The 16,378-nt window shown below is 38.4% G+C and overlaps 2 protein-coding genes across 2 annotated transcripts in view; both read left to right on the top strand.

Moving 5' to 3' along the window:
* The first annotated feature begins 1,430 nt into the window (after positions 1–1,430).
* On the top strand, positions 1,431–6,593 carry LOC141907734 (A disintegrin and metalloproteinase with thrombospondin motifs 9-like). The gene is made up of 7 exons (XM_074797474.1): positions 1,431–1,766; positions 2,329–2,475; positions 3,424–3,550; positions 4,988–5,089; positions 5,272–5,355; positions 5,802–5,870; positions 6,455–6,593. Exons 1-6 carry the CDS (start codon positions 1,431–1,433, stop codon positions 5,810–5,812), a joined length of 807 nt encoding a protein of 268 aa, XP_074653575.1. The 3' UTR covers positions 5,813–5,870; positions 6,455–6,593.
* A 2,310-nt stretch (positions 6,594–8,903) lies between these two features.
* The window catches only part of LOC141907619 (arf-GAP with GTPase, ANK repeat and PH domain-containing protein 1-like), a 32,010-nt gene continuing 24,535 nt past the window's right edge, over positions 8,904–16,378 (top strand). The window contains exons 1-4 of the mRNA XM_074797325.1: positions 8,904–9,244; positions 10,173–10,231; positions 14,174–14,261; positions 15,480–15,565. Coding sequence (XP_074653426.1) covers positions 9,052–9,244; positions 10,173–10,231; positions 14,174–14,261; positions 15,480–15,565 — 426 coding nt within the window. The 5' untranslated portion in view covers positions 8,904–9,051. The remainder of the gene's footprint in view (positions 9,245–10,172; positions 10,232–14,173; positions 14,262–15,479; positions 15,566–16,378) is intronic.

Raw genomic sequence — 16,378 nt, forward strand, 5'->3', positions numbered from 1 at the left:
AAGTTGGTAGATCGGCTATAGAACTAAATTGGTCTTAGACTGGTCTTAAGTCTAATGATACCAATTTAATGGAAAGCGCCGTTGAACATTGTACGACAGTGAAAAGGGCACTATAGAAATTAAATAACCATTACTAAGCTTTCAGATTTTAAACGGATTGATTTTAAAGTGTTATGCTCTCCAATTTTGCCTCGCGGCGCAATTCTCTGTGACTGTGTTGAAACGAGTCGAGGGGCAGCTGCAAGGCCGGCGGTATACGCCAGCCTTCAAACCGTTGAAAGTCATAAAAATTCTTGTATGACATCATATTCGCCACCGAAAGTACGTTCGGTGCAATACCTTGGAGTGATCATCTGATAGCTTCAAATGATTATTCCAAGGTGTTACAAACTCGTGCGCTTGTTTCCCCTAACAATCTTCTCATTGGTCGGAATATCTTACGGAGTGAAGTAAGTTGTTAGGAGTAGCTCCAAGCTTCATTACAAATATTCTGTACAGCTCTCGCCAAAGGATTCCTGACTACTTTAGATTACCCAATTGAAGGGCTTATACGTATCGGAGGATATCAAGTTTTTTTCGTGGTTCGAAAATGATTTGACCTGATAACTGAATCCATTCCATACAAACGCCTTTAGATCAATCTTCCGGTAGAATTTCACTAGAATGTTTTCCAATTTACCTAAAAATATGAATAAAACCAGTAATTTATCAACTTTTGATAACATTTTGATAACATTTTGAAAGCAAGCGTAAAGTATTTTCAAAGTGACATTAAGATCCATATGCATAAGCAGAATCATTTCAATGGTTATGACACCTAGAAACCAAACACCAGGCCATTGCCTCTTTTACGGAGTGGTGGTACGTATGTATCGGAGAGCATACCTTTTAAAAAAGCCTCGTAGTCGTACGCGTATATATGCCGATACTTCGCCGGATGTGGGACCATTTCGAATATTGACACTCGAAACTGCCGCTCGAAACGGCAAACTTCGGGTAACTTTAATTGCCAGCATTAATGCAATTGGAGATCCTAACAAGGACCAGGGTTAGTTATGTGACATTTCAGCCAGTTCATTAGAGTTGGTCGAAACCGGTGTGGTTGGGTGAGTATGATTTGTTATTCGATGTAATATATAAGTAAACTTATTCTCTTCATAAACATCTACTTATTCTTTCAATTAGAGATTGAGATCTCACATCAGTAGATAATTTACTAAATGAGTTAGTAAAAGAGATCAATCGGGGGGGGGGGATTTTCTCTGTTGAGCTATTCGCGGAAGAAAATGAGAAAAAAATGTTATATACAGTGTATGTGCATATGCTTGTTAGTGATAGCGTATCTTTTCAGAATTTCAATTTGATCCTTCCAATTTGGATAGTTGACCAGAAATTGTTATCCTGAAATATCGGGGTATACGCAGCTGACGATGAGGTTCACAGCGGTGGCGGTCGTGATTGCTAGTTTGCTAGTTTCGTCGAATTTTGCTAATCGCGTCTCCAACCAATTCTTGTTCTACAACACATCATGCGCGTATTTGAAGAACGCGTACGCCATCACCGCAGACGGCGAATACATCTTAGACGTTGGACCGAGATTCAATTTGAAAACGCGCGTATACTGCGAAGGAATGGGTGGCAGTTATCCGAGGGAATATCTCACATTACCCGCCGGTCAAGATAAGAACTACGCCATTTCGAGGCCTTTCAATTCTCTCCAAAGAGAAAGAACCGCGAATTTTAGTAAGGCGCTATTCTGTCCAAATGTAAGTTGTGATGTTGATAATCTAATTTTTTCGAACGATATGTAAGTTAGGTCTTATCCTCAATAGCTTGGTTTACGGGAACAGCCTCCGAAATTTGACGAAAATTCAAATAGAAATAAATCTTATATTTTCTATTCCCGTCCGTGTAACGAATTCAGCGAAAAAAATGAGCAGTGAAAAAAAATTTCACATCCGCCGAATGAGGATCCTGGCTAGAATGATGAAAAAAATGGAAAATGCTAGGTTCTTTTTTGTTCGCAGTGTGCAGAATTCCCGAACTTTCCAAGCATCATTTGTTTGGGCATATGTTTATTGCCCTATCGACAGTTCCCTTTTCCTTCAAAAAGTGATTATATCTCACTAAAGGAATCTTTTTTGAATTACATTTCCTCCTCTCAAATTTTAATTGAATAGGTCTACCCCGTAAACCAAGCTATTAAAAAGGCCTCGAATTTCTTAGATAGCACGATAATTACTTTTAGAAATTGTTATCAGTAAATCATCAATAGATTCCTATCGATCTGTGGAAATTTTGGGAAAAGTCTACCGTGTGTATTTTCAGAGTTTACTGATCATCACTAACGACTGGTTATTTGCTCGAACGACTGGACAACCTCCGTCGTATGGGAAGGTATGGGGATGTAGATATGCAGTGGGCCGAATCAGCATCGATCTAACTGGTCTACCGTTTTACATAAATTATAACGCCGTGAGTATAAAAAACAATTTTACACAAATTTTTTTCATTTCAGCGTACATTCTCACAAATATATATATTCATCTTGTCATACGCTTGTAATGTCATTTTGGACAGGGTTATGATTAACGAGTCATAGGAAGAAGCAACTAACATGATCTACAATCTTTTTTGAAATCGTATTTCTTGTGTATTTTTTCTCGTGTTTGCCAAGTATATGGCGTATTCCAACTGTTTTGAGAGATGCCCAGAGGGATTCGGCGTACTATTCATACACTCTATCAAACATTGTTTATGAAATTTTTTCGCCTTCTGAAAACGCACACGTAAAGCCCAAATCAAACTCGGTGAAATCCGTGAGTGATTATATAGACACGCCGATCTAATTAATCGCCTAAATGTCGATAAGAAAATTATAGTAGTAGTAGTAGTTTATCCTTTATCAAAGTGTGTATTACACTTTGTATGACAGATAATCAAAATTACAAATTTTAACAAAATAATTTAATCCGAAATTACACATTGAAAAAATAAAAACACCCGAATCGGGCTGGTCGTCCTCCTAGTGAATTACCGATATGTCGATCCTCTCTGATTGCTATAAATGGCTTTTTATACTGGCAAGCTTTATTGGGGTTCATTATTATATGACAATCATGGAAAACAAAACTTATAGAGCAAAAATGAAAACTTCGTTTTTGCGCCCTAGCAAATAGTTTTCGTTTTTCCATGATCGAACTTGTATAAAAGTAATGAATGTGGCTCCATAGTATGCTTTAAAAATATTTTAGAAGTTAGAGGGTTTTTTCATCTGGAATGGCATACAAAAAATAGAGCTCAGATATCTTATCGATATGATATTTCCACGAAGTTAGAAACAATTTTGCATGTCCACGAAGCCTAGGTTTCTTTGCTCTAGATACTTAATGCTGTTTGAAATGTGTAATTCTCATTTTGCAGACAAATATCGCGTTTGATGAGAGATCGCCATCGAATGGCGAAAGGCAACCTCAGATTTTCACCCATGATTGTGGCGGCTGGTCATGTTCCGTATGCGGCGTTAGAAAACAAAAACTCTTGTTAGATTGTAAGTATTTCATTTCGAGGGGACGGATTCAGGTGGGATCTCGGAAGTCCAGATCCTTGCCTTCTCACTGAGGTTGCCTTTTTGTCAAGTCAGATGATAGTTAAAACCTACAAATTAGACACTCATCCTTTTGTAAAATGTATATTTTCTGACGTATTTCTTCAAAATGCCGAGGGTTGGATCCCGATACTAGCCTATGAAATAGTTGCTTCATCTGAAAAATGTCTTTTCTTCTGGACCTGGCCTTCCGAATTTCCAGGATCTGCCCCTGACCCCGCCCTCTTCGATCCTCCCCTGTCTTGTCCAATAGTATGAATGTATCAATTTCCGACTTTATTTCCGTGAAAATAATGTTTATCACATCAAAGAACTTAAACCTATATACCTAAGTGCGGTGGCTGATAAGGGCCAATAATATATTTTTTTTAAATTTCCACTAAATATTACAATATATCATTGTACATTATAAAAATGAAGTTAAATGAAATATTTTAATATTAAGCAGGGGAGACTTGAAGAAGCCAGTTAAGACTTATGTCAAACGTACAAGTCCCCCAACATGCAAAGAACCACACTCACACTCCCTCACACACTCACATACACACATACGCACGCACACATACGCACGCACGCATAATAAAGTGATAGATGACAGAAACCATAATAATGAAACTTATATAGAGCAAAAACAGTTATAGCTATGTAGATAAGTGTTACGGACATAGTTAGGTTAGCAAAAACGAATTCAATGGTAAAGATGAGAATAATCATTGCGCAAAAACTAATCTATATTGATTCCCTTCGATTTTTAAATTTTGTTTTGCATCAGTTCATGGCTGCCCGTAGTCTTAGAGTAATGCAGATTGAACGAGATTCGATTTGACTATACAGAGCTCACTTACCCGAAAGTGCTGGAGACAATCTTTTGAAAATGTTTGAAAATTCGAAATAATTCTATCTAAATAGAATAGCAGGCTTAGAGCGGTGTATCGTCAGTTACCAATGTTTTACTTTGTTTGATAGGTGCTGCCATACCTTTCAACAGAGATAAAAAAAACTTATTACTAATAAAATCAATACACCACAATGCGATGTACTAGCAAAGTCCACCACCGATTTATACACCGCACTGCGGTGTGGATGCACTGAAGGGGTTAATAATGTGTACCTGGCTCCAGTTCCACAGTTGTGAGTTAATTTAGACTCTAGAGTTAAAAACATTGAAAAAGAACTAATTTTAAACCCGAGTTAACTCTCACTCACATGTGGAACCGGGTCCTGGAGTTTATTAATTTGAGAAAAAAAATATTCATGAATCGATCTTAACATGATAGGTTAACATAGAATATTTCTCTATATTTCTCCTTGCCTTAATGATGTACACATGACTTTTCCGTCGAACCATAAATAAAAATCAATTTTCTTGTTGTTCTTAAGTTGATGCGTGTCAATTGATAAATCCATGCAGAATGGGCGAATCCTGTATTCATCTGGGTGCTGGATATCATAAATGCATCCCTAGGAGCGGAGGCAAGCCTGGTAAATTGATTATAATTTAAAATCTGTGATTTTACGAATTATATTGAAAACATGCTATTATGAAATCTTAAGTTCATTTGCCGGCGAGAATCATGAATCGAATGGAATGTCATCATTCGTCTGCGCAGTGGATTCGCGAAAAAACAAAAATTGATTATCTTTTTCATTTTCTTTCCTTTTAGTTATCGATAATGTAAGCGGACGCAACGAGATCGGAACAAGACCGAACAGTTGTGTATCGAAGACTAATTGGAAGATTCTACCAGGTAATGAAAATGGCCTAAGATATAGATTATGAAGTCACGAAATAATTTAGCTTTTTTTCTAATCCACGTGCCAAAACATTCTTTTCAATCTTGAGATATGTAGTCAGGTCAAAAAGTTGTCATCCCTCCACCTCCCCGTTTGACGCCTGAGAGTAAAATAGTTTGAAAACGACGGGCTTTGTTACAAATTTTACAAAATGCCTTCAAAATACGTTTTGAAAAAAAATTGTCCACTCATGAAATGCTAATTATAGATATTTTTCCCGGGCTACAGGGATGGCCAATTTTATCAATTTTCAAACGTTAACGGGTGTAGTAAGCAGCAACAACGTGAATTACCGCCGTGGATTTCGAATCCATGAAAAGTTCACGAAACGCTCTGCCATACACTCTGCCATGCATTTGACAACGATTTTTTGAACCAACCTTATCTTATATTTATCTAGTCAGTTGTTAGGCGAAGGATTATTAGATTCAGGCTGCGCAACTTAAACTTATTGTATTTCAACATCAAGGTACGTATAAACATTACGTTTGCATGCCGCCGCACGAGAGGAACAGCAACGAGTACGCGCACTAATCTTCCCGCGCACTTCATTTGCGCCATTTCCGCTTATGATGATTACGATTTAATTTTATTGCCCCTGAAATTATACAAGTCTATGAGAGCACAGGATACAAACAAAATTAACAGTTTACAGTTGTATGCACAATTACAGTCACATATATATTGTAATGATTACCCAATTTGATATACACAAACGCTACTACATGATGCTATCTGTCTAGCTTCCTTATATTGGGTCTTGATTAACAAATTTTGTATTTGGTGTTGCACGTTTCACGTATCTGCAGAACATTAAAGGACTAATGAAGAGTTGCGTAAAAACACCTAAAATTGGTGTTTTTTGAAAAATATAATAAAAATGTTCGATATTAAACAAGAATTTGTCGAAAAAAATCAATAAAATGTTGATAATTGGGGAGGATTTTTTAAGTAAATAATTTCGACATTGGTGACCCGGAAGTGTGACGATTGAATCTAAAACCCCAGCAACACTTTTGTTCTTACTTGAAATTAGTTCATTAATCTTGACAGGGAATTTAAGGGTTTGATGATCGACGATTCCAGCGAAGAATGCCGATTTAATTCTTTTGGTTCTACAGATAGTTACAGCAGATGGCTTATCGAATGTCTAAAGATTGAAAACACTTGAAATGATTTATATACGTCGCACGATTAATATGAAACACGTGTAAAATAAAAATAAAACGATAACTTGATTTTGAAAAATGTATACATTGATATTTTCTTTGCCATGATTTCAAACACGAGAAATATGGTATAGCAGTACCAGTATTGAAAATATATGAGAATGTCCCCGAACGTTGAAAAGGCGCTGCCAATCAATGTACATCACGTTACGTATTCGTACAGTTGTCCGTTGGCTCAACGGTCGATTGAGATAAAAATGAAAATTATATATCGTTGATTTTTTACATTTTAGAGTGAAAAAAAATCAAACGAAATCTACCAATTAAACAAACAACAGGGTCAATCCCTATTTTAAGATCAAAACGTTTCAGAGTCCGTGATTTAACGAATTTGAACACGTGACCAAACAATGAATAAACTTGATCATTCGTATTATCCAATTTCATCTTCGATTTTTTACGGTGATTTAGCTATATTTCACCGTACTGACTAGCAGATGGTACAGACATGGTACAGTGCGTACTATAAAGATTTGGAAAGAAACCGTTTAATTGCCATGATCGTCATTATCACACCGGCCAGGCCAGGTTGTACCATCATTTATGTCGCAAAGTCCATAGTGAAACTAAAGCATCTAAATCCGGATATAAAATAGTATCAAATCTCTCTCTATATATATTCAATAAATCTCCATTCACTTCCTGGTATTTTTCATGTCTAGCATGTATATATACGGCGTGTATGGCGATTGATAAACTGAAAATGAAATAGATTCGTACTACAGAATTTTATTCTGGCAAATATAATTCGTGCCTTATGAAGAAGTCGCTGCAGTATTCTCCGTCAAGAGTCGGCGCTTTGATTAACAAGTTTGAATTCTGTACCATAAGCGAACATTGTGACGAGGATCCGGCTCGTAGGGCTTCATCAGCTGAGTTGTTAGGATGGCGCAATAATTGCGTAGAGCGACGACCTCGAAAAATATATTCAGGTAAGGATCAATTGAATCGTTTGTTGCCAGCGGCAGATCCAGGAGTTCATTGAGGGGGTGGGGGGGGGGGTGCACGAATTAGGAAGGGGATCTGGTAGGTCCTCGCCCAGAAAATTTATTAAATTAGATGAGCGGGGACGCGTTCTAGGCACGATCAGAGTACGTTTCTACTCGCACGCAAATTCAATAGCGATTTTCCCTAAATTTAAAGCATTCATTACTTATGGAAAACCAATCACAAAATGCGGAGCCGGAAGCGGCTACCAGCGCAATCAATTTAAGACCTAGACGAGACGTAAAAGCTTAGGCCTGCTCATTTTCAGGGATTTTTCACATGCTTTCTCTTCTTTCTCACAAAAAGGTAAGCCCCTATAAAAACAGCGAGGACTTTTTAGGCGGTGCACGGTGCACCCTGGACCCGCCGCTGGTTGCCTCTCCGTGGCTGGATTCAGTTCCACGGTGCTGTGGTAAGATTTCAATCAGAGCTTATCACTCAAAAAATTGAACTGTTCCAACTCACGAGTTAACTCTTAACCCACAGAAAGTGGAACTGGATCTGGTACTTAACAAAAAATTTAAAAACAACAACACAACAACAACAACAACACAAACAACAAAAGGACTATCAGTCTCATCAAACGACTAGATCTGGATATGGAATCGTGGGCTGCAAATGCGACATACAAGAGTTGAACACCGATGTTACCAGTGTCCGAAGAAACGACTGAGTCCCTCTGTGACGGCGGCTAGGTACAGTAAACCTTGCATTAGTCGCATCGACCAAATTCGGATATTCGCTTTATCGGATGAATATTGATGGTCCCGATTTTTCCTACTCTTCTTCAAAAAACCTTATATTGAAAAGTCGGATTTTGTTATTCGGAACATGCCTATTCCGTCACAGTACTTTTCTTCAAAGAATCACTAGTTAAAACCCTCAATTAGATTTAAGAAACCACCATCTGAAGTTTTTATCGAGCATCTGAGGGATTTTTAGAAGTTGCTGCTTTTTCAAATTGTTGTATGATTATGAAAACGCATGAATGAATAGTTTGAGGAAAAACTTCTGGCCCGCTGATCAGTCGACTTCGTTTTTTCTTTGGATTCCAAAATGATGAATTCTTTCTTGTTATTGAACATACCCTCCACCAAAACCCGTCCAGAAAAGAGAATTCATATTATACAGAAAATGTGGCTTTCATTTTTATTCCTAAACCCAACTGGCCACCGTTGATCAACGACCAGCATATCCAATCGCTACGACTGTTTTTGGCGATAAATAGTGTGCACAACTTCGTTGAAGCGGTCGCTGACTTTACAGCAAAGGAAGTGAGCCATTTTGATTCAGCGAAAATTTTTTTTGACATGTTTGTTAGGCTTAGGCCTAACTTGATCCGATCGTCTGCCGCGAATACGATGGATTTAACGTAGGTAGTGACCGGATAGGCTTCTAGATTTAGCGAGGAGGATACCTGCACTGATTGTGACGATGAGTTCTCGGTATATAATGCAGCAGCAGCAGCAACAGCAGCCGCAATTGAACAACTCTCTGTCCATTCGACAGGAGATCCAACGATTCGAATCCGTTCACCCGAGCATTTACGCCATATACGATTTGATCGAAGAGATTCGCGACGCCGATCTGCAAGATCGCGTGCGAGATCACGTTGTTTGCATTGAAGGTAAGCTATCAGAACGGAGCTGATGCAACAAAAATCAAAAACATCAATTAATCACTGGCAACAAACAAAATACTTGTCGCCTACTTTTAGTCTAAAAGGTCAAGGATCATCAGAAGAATTGGATTTTCATGCCAGGCACCTGATTATGGGCTTTGATACTGGGAAATGATTACCTGAATGATACATTTTTGATTTAGGGGATTTAATGCCAATGGCAAAATTGACTCGTGATCCTTCAATTCGTTATTCTGCTTGGATCGTCCATCAATAGCAATTTGGTGGATTGAATATGGTTAATGTTTAAATAAATGATGGATTATGAATTGGCAGTGATCCAATGCTTACCCTTATCTATATCTAAGGGTTAAGCATTGGATCATTTTCAATTGAATCTGACCAGACAATATCTACAGTCTTTGTCTTATAGCAATAACTGATGATTTTCTAATGTCTATTTCAACCTGACTTGAGAGCATTCTGGGTGGCCTAGCTCGCAAATTTTTGGTAGCACATATACACTGATAAAGGTCTTAATAGGACCGGAAAGGACAGGCAGTCGACCTAAATCATCATTTTTTATTCCATTCGAAACTGTACAATACAGTTTAAAATGGATTAAAAAACGATATTTTAGGTCCACTGCTAGTCCTTTGTGGTCCTAATAAGACTTCTATCACTACTATCTATGTACTACCAAAACTGAGCTAGGCCACCAGGAATGCTCTCAAGTTAGGTTGAAATAGACACTAGTATTGATGCCCATTTCAAGTACCAGAACTGTAATCGGTTTCTGTATGTTCACACATTGGCGAGGGGGCAATGAATGTAGAAATTATCTGGTCAGATTGTTGAGCATTTCATGACTGCTTCTGAAGTTGGCATAGTGTACCAGCAGGACCCCTCAATTATGCATGGTTTTGTTTTGCAGATTCTTTCGTGAATAGTCAAGAATGGACCCTCAGTCGTTCAGTTCCGGATATCAAACTGGTAGGTTTAAGTATCATCTTGTCAGCTCAGTTTTGGTATATACATTGAATATGTTCAAAGGAATGATTATGATAAGCCCTTATTCTGTAAAACCTAAATAATAGGGAGGGGGGTTGGAGCGACGTCATCCCCTGGTCTGATCACACAAATTTAAGTCAAGTGTCCATGGCAAGTTAAGTATCCACACAGCCAGAACAAGGGTGCGAAAAATTTCAAATTTTTCAGTGCATTTTCATATAATTTTTAGGCACTAGGGCGACATTTTAAGAGAATATAGAGAGGATAAGCTAAACTTTGCGCTGTGGACTGCTGTCTTATTAGTCGCGGGTGGAAAAAGTGCCCTGAAGAATATTGCCATTGTATTTTCTAAAAAAAGGCGCTGGAAAATTATGATGGGAGCATGTGCTCCTCGTGCTTCTGTCTGGATCTGCCCCTGCAAACTATTGGGAGAATATAGAGTATAAGCTTAACTTTGCGGGGCTGAAAAGGTGCCCTGAAAAATATTGCCATCGTATTTTCAAAAAGGCGCTGGACAATTGTGACGGAGTACGTGCTCCTTGTGCTTCTGTCTGGATCTGCCCCTGCGAACCATTGGAGAATGGAGAACGTTGATTTTTTGTTATCATTAGTTAACGGATGCGCCACTTCAAAAGTTGTTGATAAAGCTTTTTTTAGAAATCACTGCATTTGTTGAAAGAAATTCCAGCTCCAGCTCATTGTCTTAGAATGCTACCCCAGTGTCTGAACAACTATTTGTTTTGGGTTTCTTTCAACAATTGCAGTGATTTCTGAAAAAATTGCTGTCGTGTTTTGTGAGACGAGCAGTTTCATCTGTATTCTCGGTGACCAAATCAAATTTCCATGATGAATATGTTCATGAAAAGTCATGAATATGTTTTGTGACACTTTGTCATGTCCTTTGATAAGCTTCATTACGCGTGACCGCTGATCTGAAATGGGAAAATGCTAAAAGATTACAAGGAATTTGATTAGATTCAGAAATTGGAAAACTCTGAGAATTTTGGAGTTGTGTCAATAGCGTGTAGTTTTCACTGAATGTTGAATCACAAGATCCAAAATGACGTTTTAATGAATCCGTCATTGGTGAAAAACCTTTGCTTTGCTGCTATATATATTGCCCCTTAGCTCTAGCGTGGTAAACTCGAGAAAATTTCGGAAGTAGCAATAATAAGTGGTCTGACACCCTGTATCATAAATGAAGGGAAGATACAACTGTTTTGAGAGACGTCCTTGCTGCTTCATTATAATGTATCGTATAAACTTCGTATAGATTCATTTTCCAAGCAACCCGTACGATGATGGGGTTCGTACAGACCAGGGAAAATCAGAGAATCTGGGAATGGGTTTCCCTGCAGGGAAAAATCAGGTAATCTGGGCTTTATCCTTTGAAATCAGGGAAAAGTCAGGAATGTGAGATTCTATTCTAGAGTAATTTTTCCAAATACCATTGTTACTTATCTAATGCCATGCATGCTATGAGCCATGTGCGGTTTCGCATGTGCATGTGCATTTACGTAATTTCATCACATACGCCCTAAACTGACGTTTTTGGGCGGAGAAACTTTTAAAGATCGATTTTCACCCAAGACCGACAGCCTGATTGAGGCAATTCCTGAACTATCGAATCATCCGATGTAAAGAACATGTGTACATATATGAATTCCACGGTAGCTCTTTGATTTGACCTGATTTTTGCCGCCTGGCTGATGTTGATGATGATCATGATGATGATGATGATGATGATGGTGGCAATCTTTCTCGCCTTTCTCCTCGCCGGATTCCGACGATAAAGTGGTTTAAGTGGCTGATCTCCGGCGTAGCGATACTGGGAAATATTTCTGTTCCGTCTGTATAAATGAACGAGTGTGTGTACACTGGGAGACTTGTTGCTGTTCAATTCATTCCTTCCGACTCGCGGAGTTTCAGTGTTGAGAATAGTTGTGTGCGCGCGTGTGTCTGTGTATACTGATGAGAGTACTGTGCCACATTCTTTGATTGCCTCGGTCTGAGAAGGCCTTGTTAATAGAGTTGCTTGAATTCAAAGTCGGATCGTCGCTAGGAATTCCGACAATTTATTCCCAGTAGTCCTCTTGTCATATTTTCACCAGAATTTTTTGAGAAAAATCATTTGAATACAATTTTCAGACTTAATGTTTAAAAAAAGTTTTCCGCGGTCATTCCAAAATCTCATGAAGAAATACTCGAATGAGGAAAAGAATTGATTTCAACGTTCATAGCAGTCCTTGAAGTTTTGGAATGGGAAGGGGTTAATTCCAAGGCCTTGAGTATGATGGTATAGGCTCTAAAATCGTTAAATCATTGTCATGGTCTTTGAATGGCATTCCTGCAGATCCGGAATACAAGTTCACTGTTACAGTTCTCAAAAATCAAAAATCTATTGATAAGATAAGGATGCCTGGAAAATGTAGATTTCAGAATTCACGGCTTTACCTTGACGCTTATTTATATTTAAGTCCTGGAATTGGAGTCATAAAAGTCCTTGAAAGTCATTTTAAATGAGATTGTTCATGGGCACTATCAACTCTGTAATTTTCATTTTTAACCCACTTGGGACTCCAGTCCCCACCAGGCTATTGCAGTGACTTTTGGTCTGTTTTCCATTCGTTTGTCCGTAGATGGAATCCAGTTTTGAAGAAATTTCGATTGATGGACCTTATTGGAGTCATATTTGTGTGCGCAATAGGCAATTTGGAGCTTGTTCTTGATCTACAATCCACTATTTTGGACCAATTATCTCATAATTTGTTATTCAGGTTAGGAGTGCATAGAGGATGTGCCCAATTGTTGATTGCGGGTAATTCAACAGTTCATTCAAGATGGCCACCACCGCCAAATTTGTGTATGAATTAGGCATGATCATTCCACCTGATGATGGCTGTTAGTCAACAGCCGAAGCGGTGTGGTTTCGTTTTGATAAATTATTTCACATATAATTCGAATTGTGGGACTTCTTCGATTATCAACAGTGTGCGCAGATTTGAGTGTTTCATTCGATCGTCTACTAATAGCTCTAGTTCTTGCCGGTTTTCTCTGGTTCTTGTGAAAGCTCTTGGTCTAAAGGGGCAAAGCTATTGGGTTTCGATTTTTCTCAAAAATTATTTGAAAAACGGCGGAACTTTTATGCTGCTATCTGTAACATTAGCACATAGCTTAACTAGGAACATTGGTATCAATTGATTTTGGGGTAGCTAATGTCCGATTTTCAGATGGATAGATTTCAAATGCCACCCTTTCAAAACCTTAATTCTGTGGAGACAGCTACTTCACTCGAGTTGTACTGTCATTACTGGCCCATTAATGTGGTCCGGGAACTCTAACCTACTTAGATCGGCTGTAGAAATCAGGACAGTTGGCGTAAGACTGAAAGCAGTCTTCTCCACAACAGGTTTTAGTGGGACGGCCACAGTTTCATTTTTCCATCCACCCCTCTGAAAATCAGCCACTGCTAATAGAATATCTGCTGCCCCCATCAGATTGGATTTTCTATCAATGCAGATAATTGCTTCGGCTTTAAATTGAGCTAATGTGAAAAATAGAAAATTATATACATGTACATCAAAATTTAGCTTAATTTCCCATAGTTTTTTGGGGGGTTGAAAGCCTTGCTACTTGGGCAGCCACGAATTCGTACACTTAATAATGAATGCAGCCGCTTTGAAATCCTAAAAGGTGAACACTGGACCGGTGTTAAATCTAAGTCATGACTGCCGAACTGGCCGCTGGGGACAAAGCATTTTTACATGGCAACCTTCTCATCGTCAGTGACTTAGAATCAATATGACACGATTAGGTTTGTGATGATTATACTGAACATCCTGGAAGACGGTAACTCCTACTGTAGTGTCCTGCACTGAGCGCTGGAAAAAAACGTTCAGACTCGGATTTCGTTTTTACTTGTAGGGAATTTTGGGTTCGGTGAACAGTGGAAAATCGGCATTGGTTCATCGATATCTTACTGGTACATATATGCAGGAGGAATCACCTGAAGGTAATATATAAAAGATTTTATGTTACGGCTACACAAAAAGCAACTGAGTTTCTCGTTCATATGGGTGGATTTTTGAGGACGATATTCGGGTGAATGTGAATGGGTGATTCTGAATAATGAAGCGTTAAAAAGTGGCCGAGCATTCCAGTTGATCGTGGCTTGAAGATAAATTTTTCAAATTGATTCAAAATGTTACGGTTTTATAACAAGAATCCCGAAATAAACACGAAAAAATAAAAGTCCAAAAATGTTTCTTTGAGCTGGTAGTTTATTTGACGTTTCGACTAAAATAGTCATCTTCAGAAATACTGAGTTATAACGGAAATTATGAAGTATATTTATACTCTCCAGAACAAAGAGACTACTTTAATAGTAATCAAAAGTGGTAAAATCTAAGAAATAGTAGGCCTATGACATAGTAACTGCTTTAGCTTGTAACTGCTTTGGCTATTCAGTATTCCTGAATGAGTATTGATATAGAGTCGAAACGTCGAATAAACTATACCAGCTTAAGGAAAATTTTTCGCACTTTATTATTTTCTCGTCTTTATCGTGGGATTCTTGTTGTATTATCGTCGCAACGAGGATATAGGTCTCATCAATGGTGTTATGGTTTTAGGTTAAACAATAATCCAGCTGGATTGTAAGTGGATGGGGTCCTGTGAGTGGGATGTACGGGTAATTCATTGCTGTGACCAATTTATGATAATCAATTTGAAATATGCTAGCTATCAAAACAGAAATCACGGCTGATTGTGAGTGAAGCCTCGGTGCTCGGTGAGGATGAGAAACGCGTTATTTGTTTGCGTGGCCTCGCGATATTTTTTTCTAATAGTTCGTTCGTAAGAGTAAATCGATCGAACTATTACGGTAACTAATACACATTTTAGCTGTTGGTTTGCTATTGATCAACGTTGATAACTCGATCGCACTTCAGTTCGGCACGCGTATACGTCGTATTCGAATCGAACCGTCTGTTTTTAGTCACGTTGCTTAAGGATATCTGGTGCACTATCGGTGATTAGGCTGATTTTGGGCGGATGATAGCTGCGCATACAAAGCTTATAGCACGCACGTAGAGAAAAGTCGATAGCGTTTTATGTCTCAATGAACGACGCGGCTAGCTAGGCCTACTGCGTTTCAAGCGCGTTCGAACCGCGTTTTAATAGTCGTATTGGTTATCCGTGCGATGAATTCAACAACGGATTTTTATTGCAGGCGGACGGTTTAAGAAAGAAGTGATGATCGATGGACAGAGTTATTTATTACTGATACGTGACGAGGGCGGACCACCCGAATTGCAGGTAAGAAAAGATCCAAACAAATTTTTTTTTTTGATTTGGCGTTACCGAAGTTGCTTTTAAGAAAAACCCACGCATCGTAAGAAATTTTTTAGTAGAATCTATATACGGTAGTATTTTACTGAGTGTATATGAATTTAAATCCATGATCAAAACTTAACTATTCCGTACATACCTTGACTTTATCCTGGAGGAGCGCATTTGAACTTAGCTTTTTTGCATGGAATTATCGCGCTATAGGGCCTAGAAATTTTGTTATTATTAGTAACCAAAGTTGCTTCTTTTGAACTGAATTTCTCGATTCTCTGTTTATAAGTTTTTCATAGAAGAATATCGACTTATACAGGGATGAAAATCTTCCGACCATAGACGGATTTCCGACCTTTTCTAACATTTTCTTTATTCCTGAGAACAGTGTAAATCACCTCAATCGCTTTAATCACCTCAATCGTGGGCGTCACATCGGGGTGCTCTGTAGTTAGTGCTCCTTAAGACGGTTTTCGGCAGTTGTTTGCACAACTGTGGAGTCAGAGAAACCAATATGGCGTCTCTTTTAAAAAGCGGCTCTAATTCAGGCCCAAACTATAACATTTTGACCAAAAGGAAGTCTTTTGGCTAAAAGTTACTGATTTTTGTTCCCCAAAAAAATTCTTTTTTTTTGAAAATGTTTTCCGACTTTTTCAAGATGGGCCGTTTTCATCCCTGCTTATAGCAGGGCTGCACTTACCACGGAGTCAATTGTTGAATGCATCTCTGATGAAACATTTAGATTTCCTCAGCTTATAATGATGATCGCTGATGATCACTGCCCCATAA

Source organism: Tubulanus polymorphus, chromosome 6 (assembly GCF_964204645.1).
Source record: "Tubulanus polymorphus chromosome 6, tnTubPoly1.2, whole genome shotgun sequence".
NCBI classification, from domain to species: domain Eukaryota; kingdom Metazoa; phylum Nemertea; class Palaeonemertea; order Tubulaniformes; family Tubulanidae; genus Tubulanus; species Tubulanus polymorphus.

What these genes read in the sequence shown, in the direction of transcription:
- LOC141907734 (XM_074797474.1), top strand. Translation starts at nt 1,431, where the DNA reads ATGAGGTTCACAGCGGTGGCGGTCGTGATTGCTAGTTTGCTAGTTTCG. An exon ending in TTTACATAAATTATAACGCC is followed by an intron (nt 2,476 to 3,423) that starts GTGAGTATAAAA and finishes CTCATTTTGCAG; the next exon opens with ACAAATATCGCGTTTGATGA. An exon ending in TAGGAGCGGAGGCAAGCCTG is followed by an intron (nt 5,090 to 5,271) that starts GTAAATTGATTA and finishes CTTTCCTTTTAG; the next exon opens with TTATCGATAATGTAAGCGGA.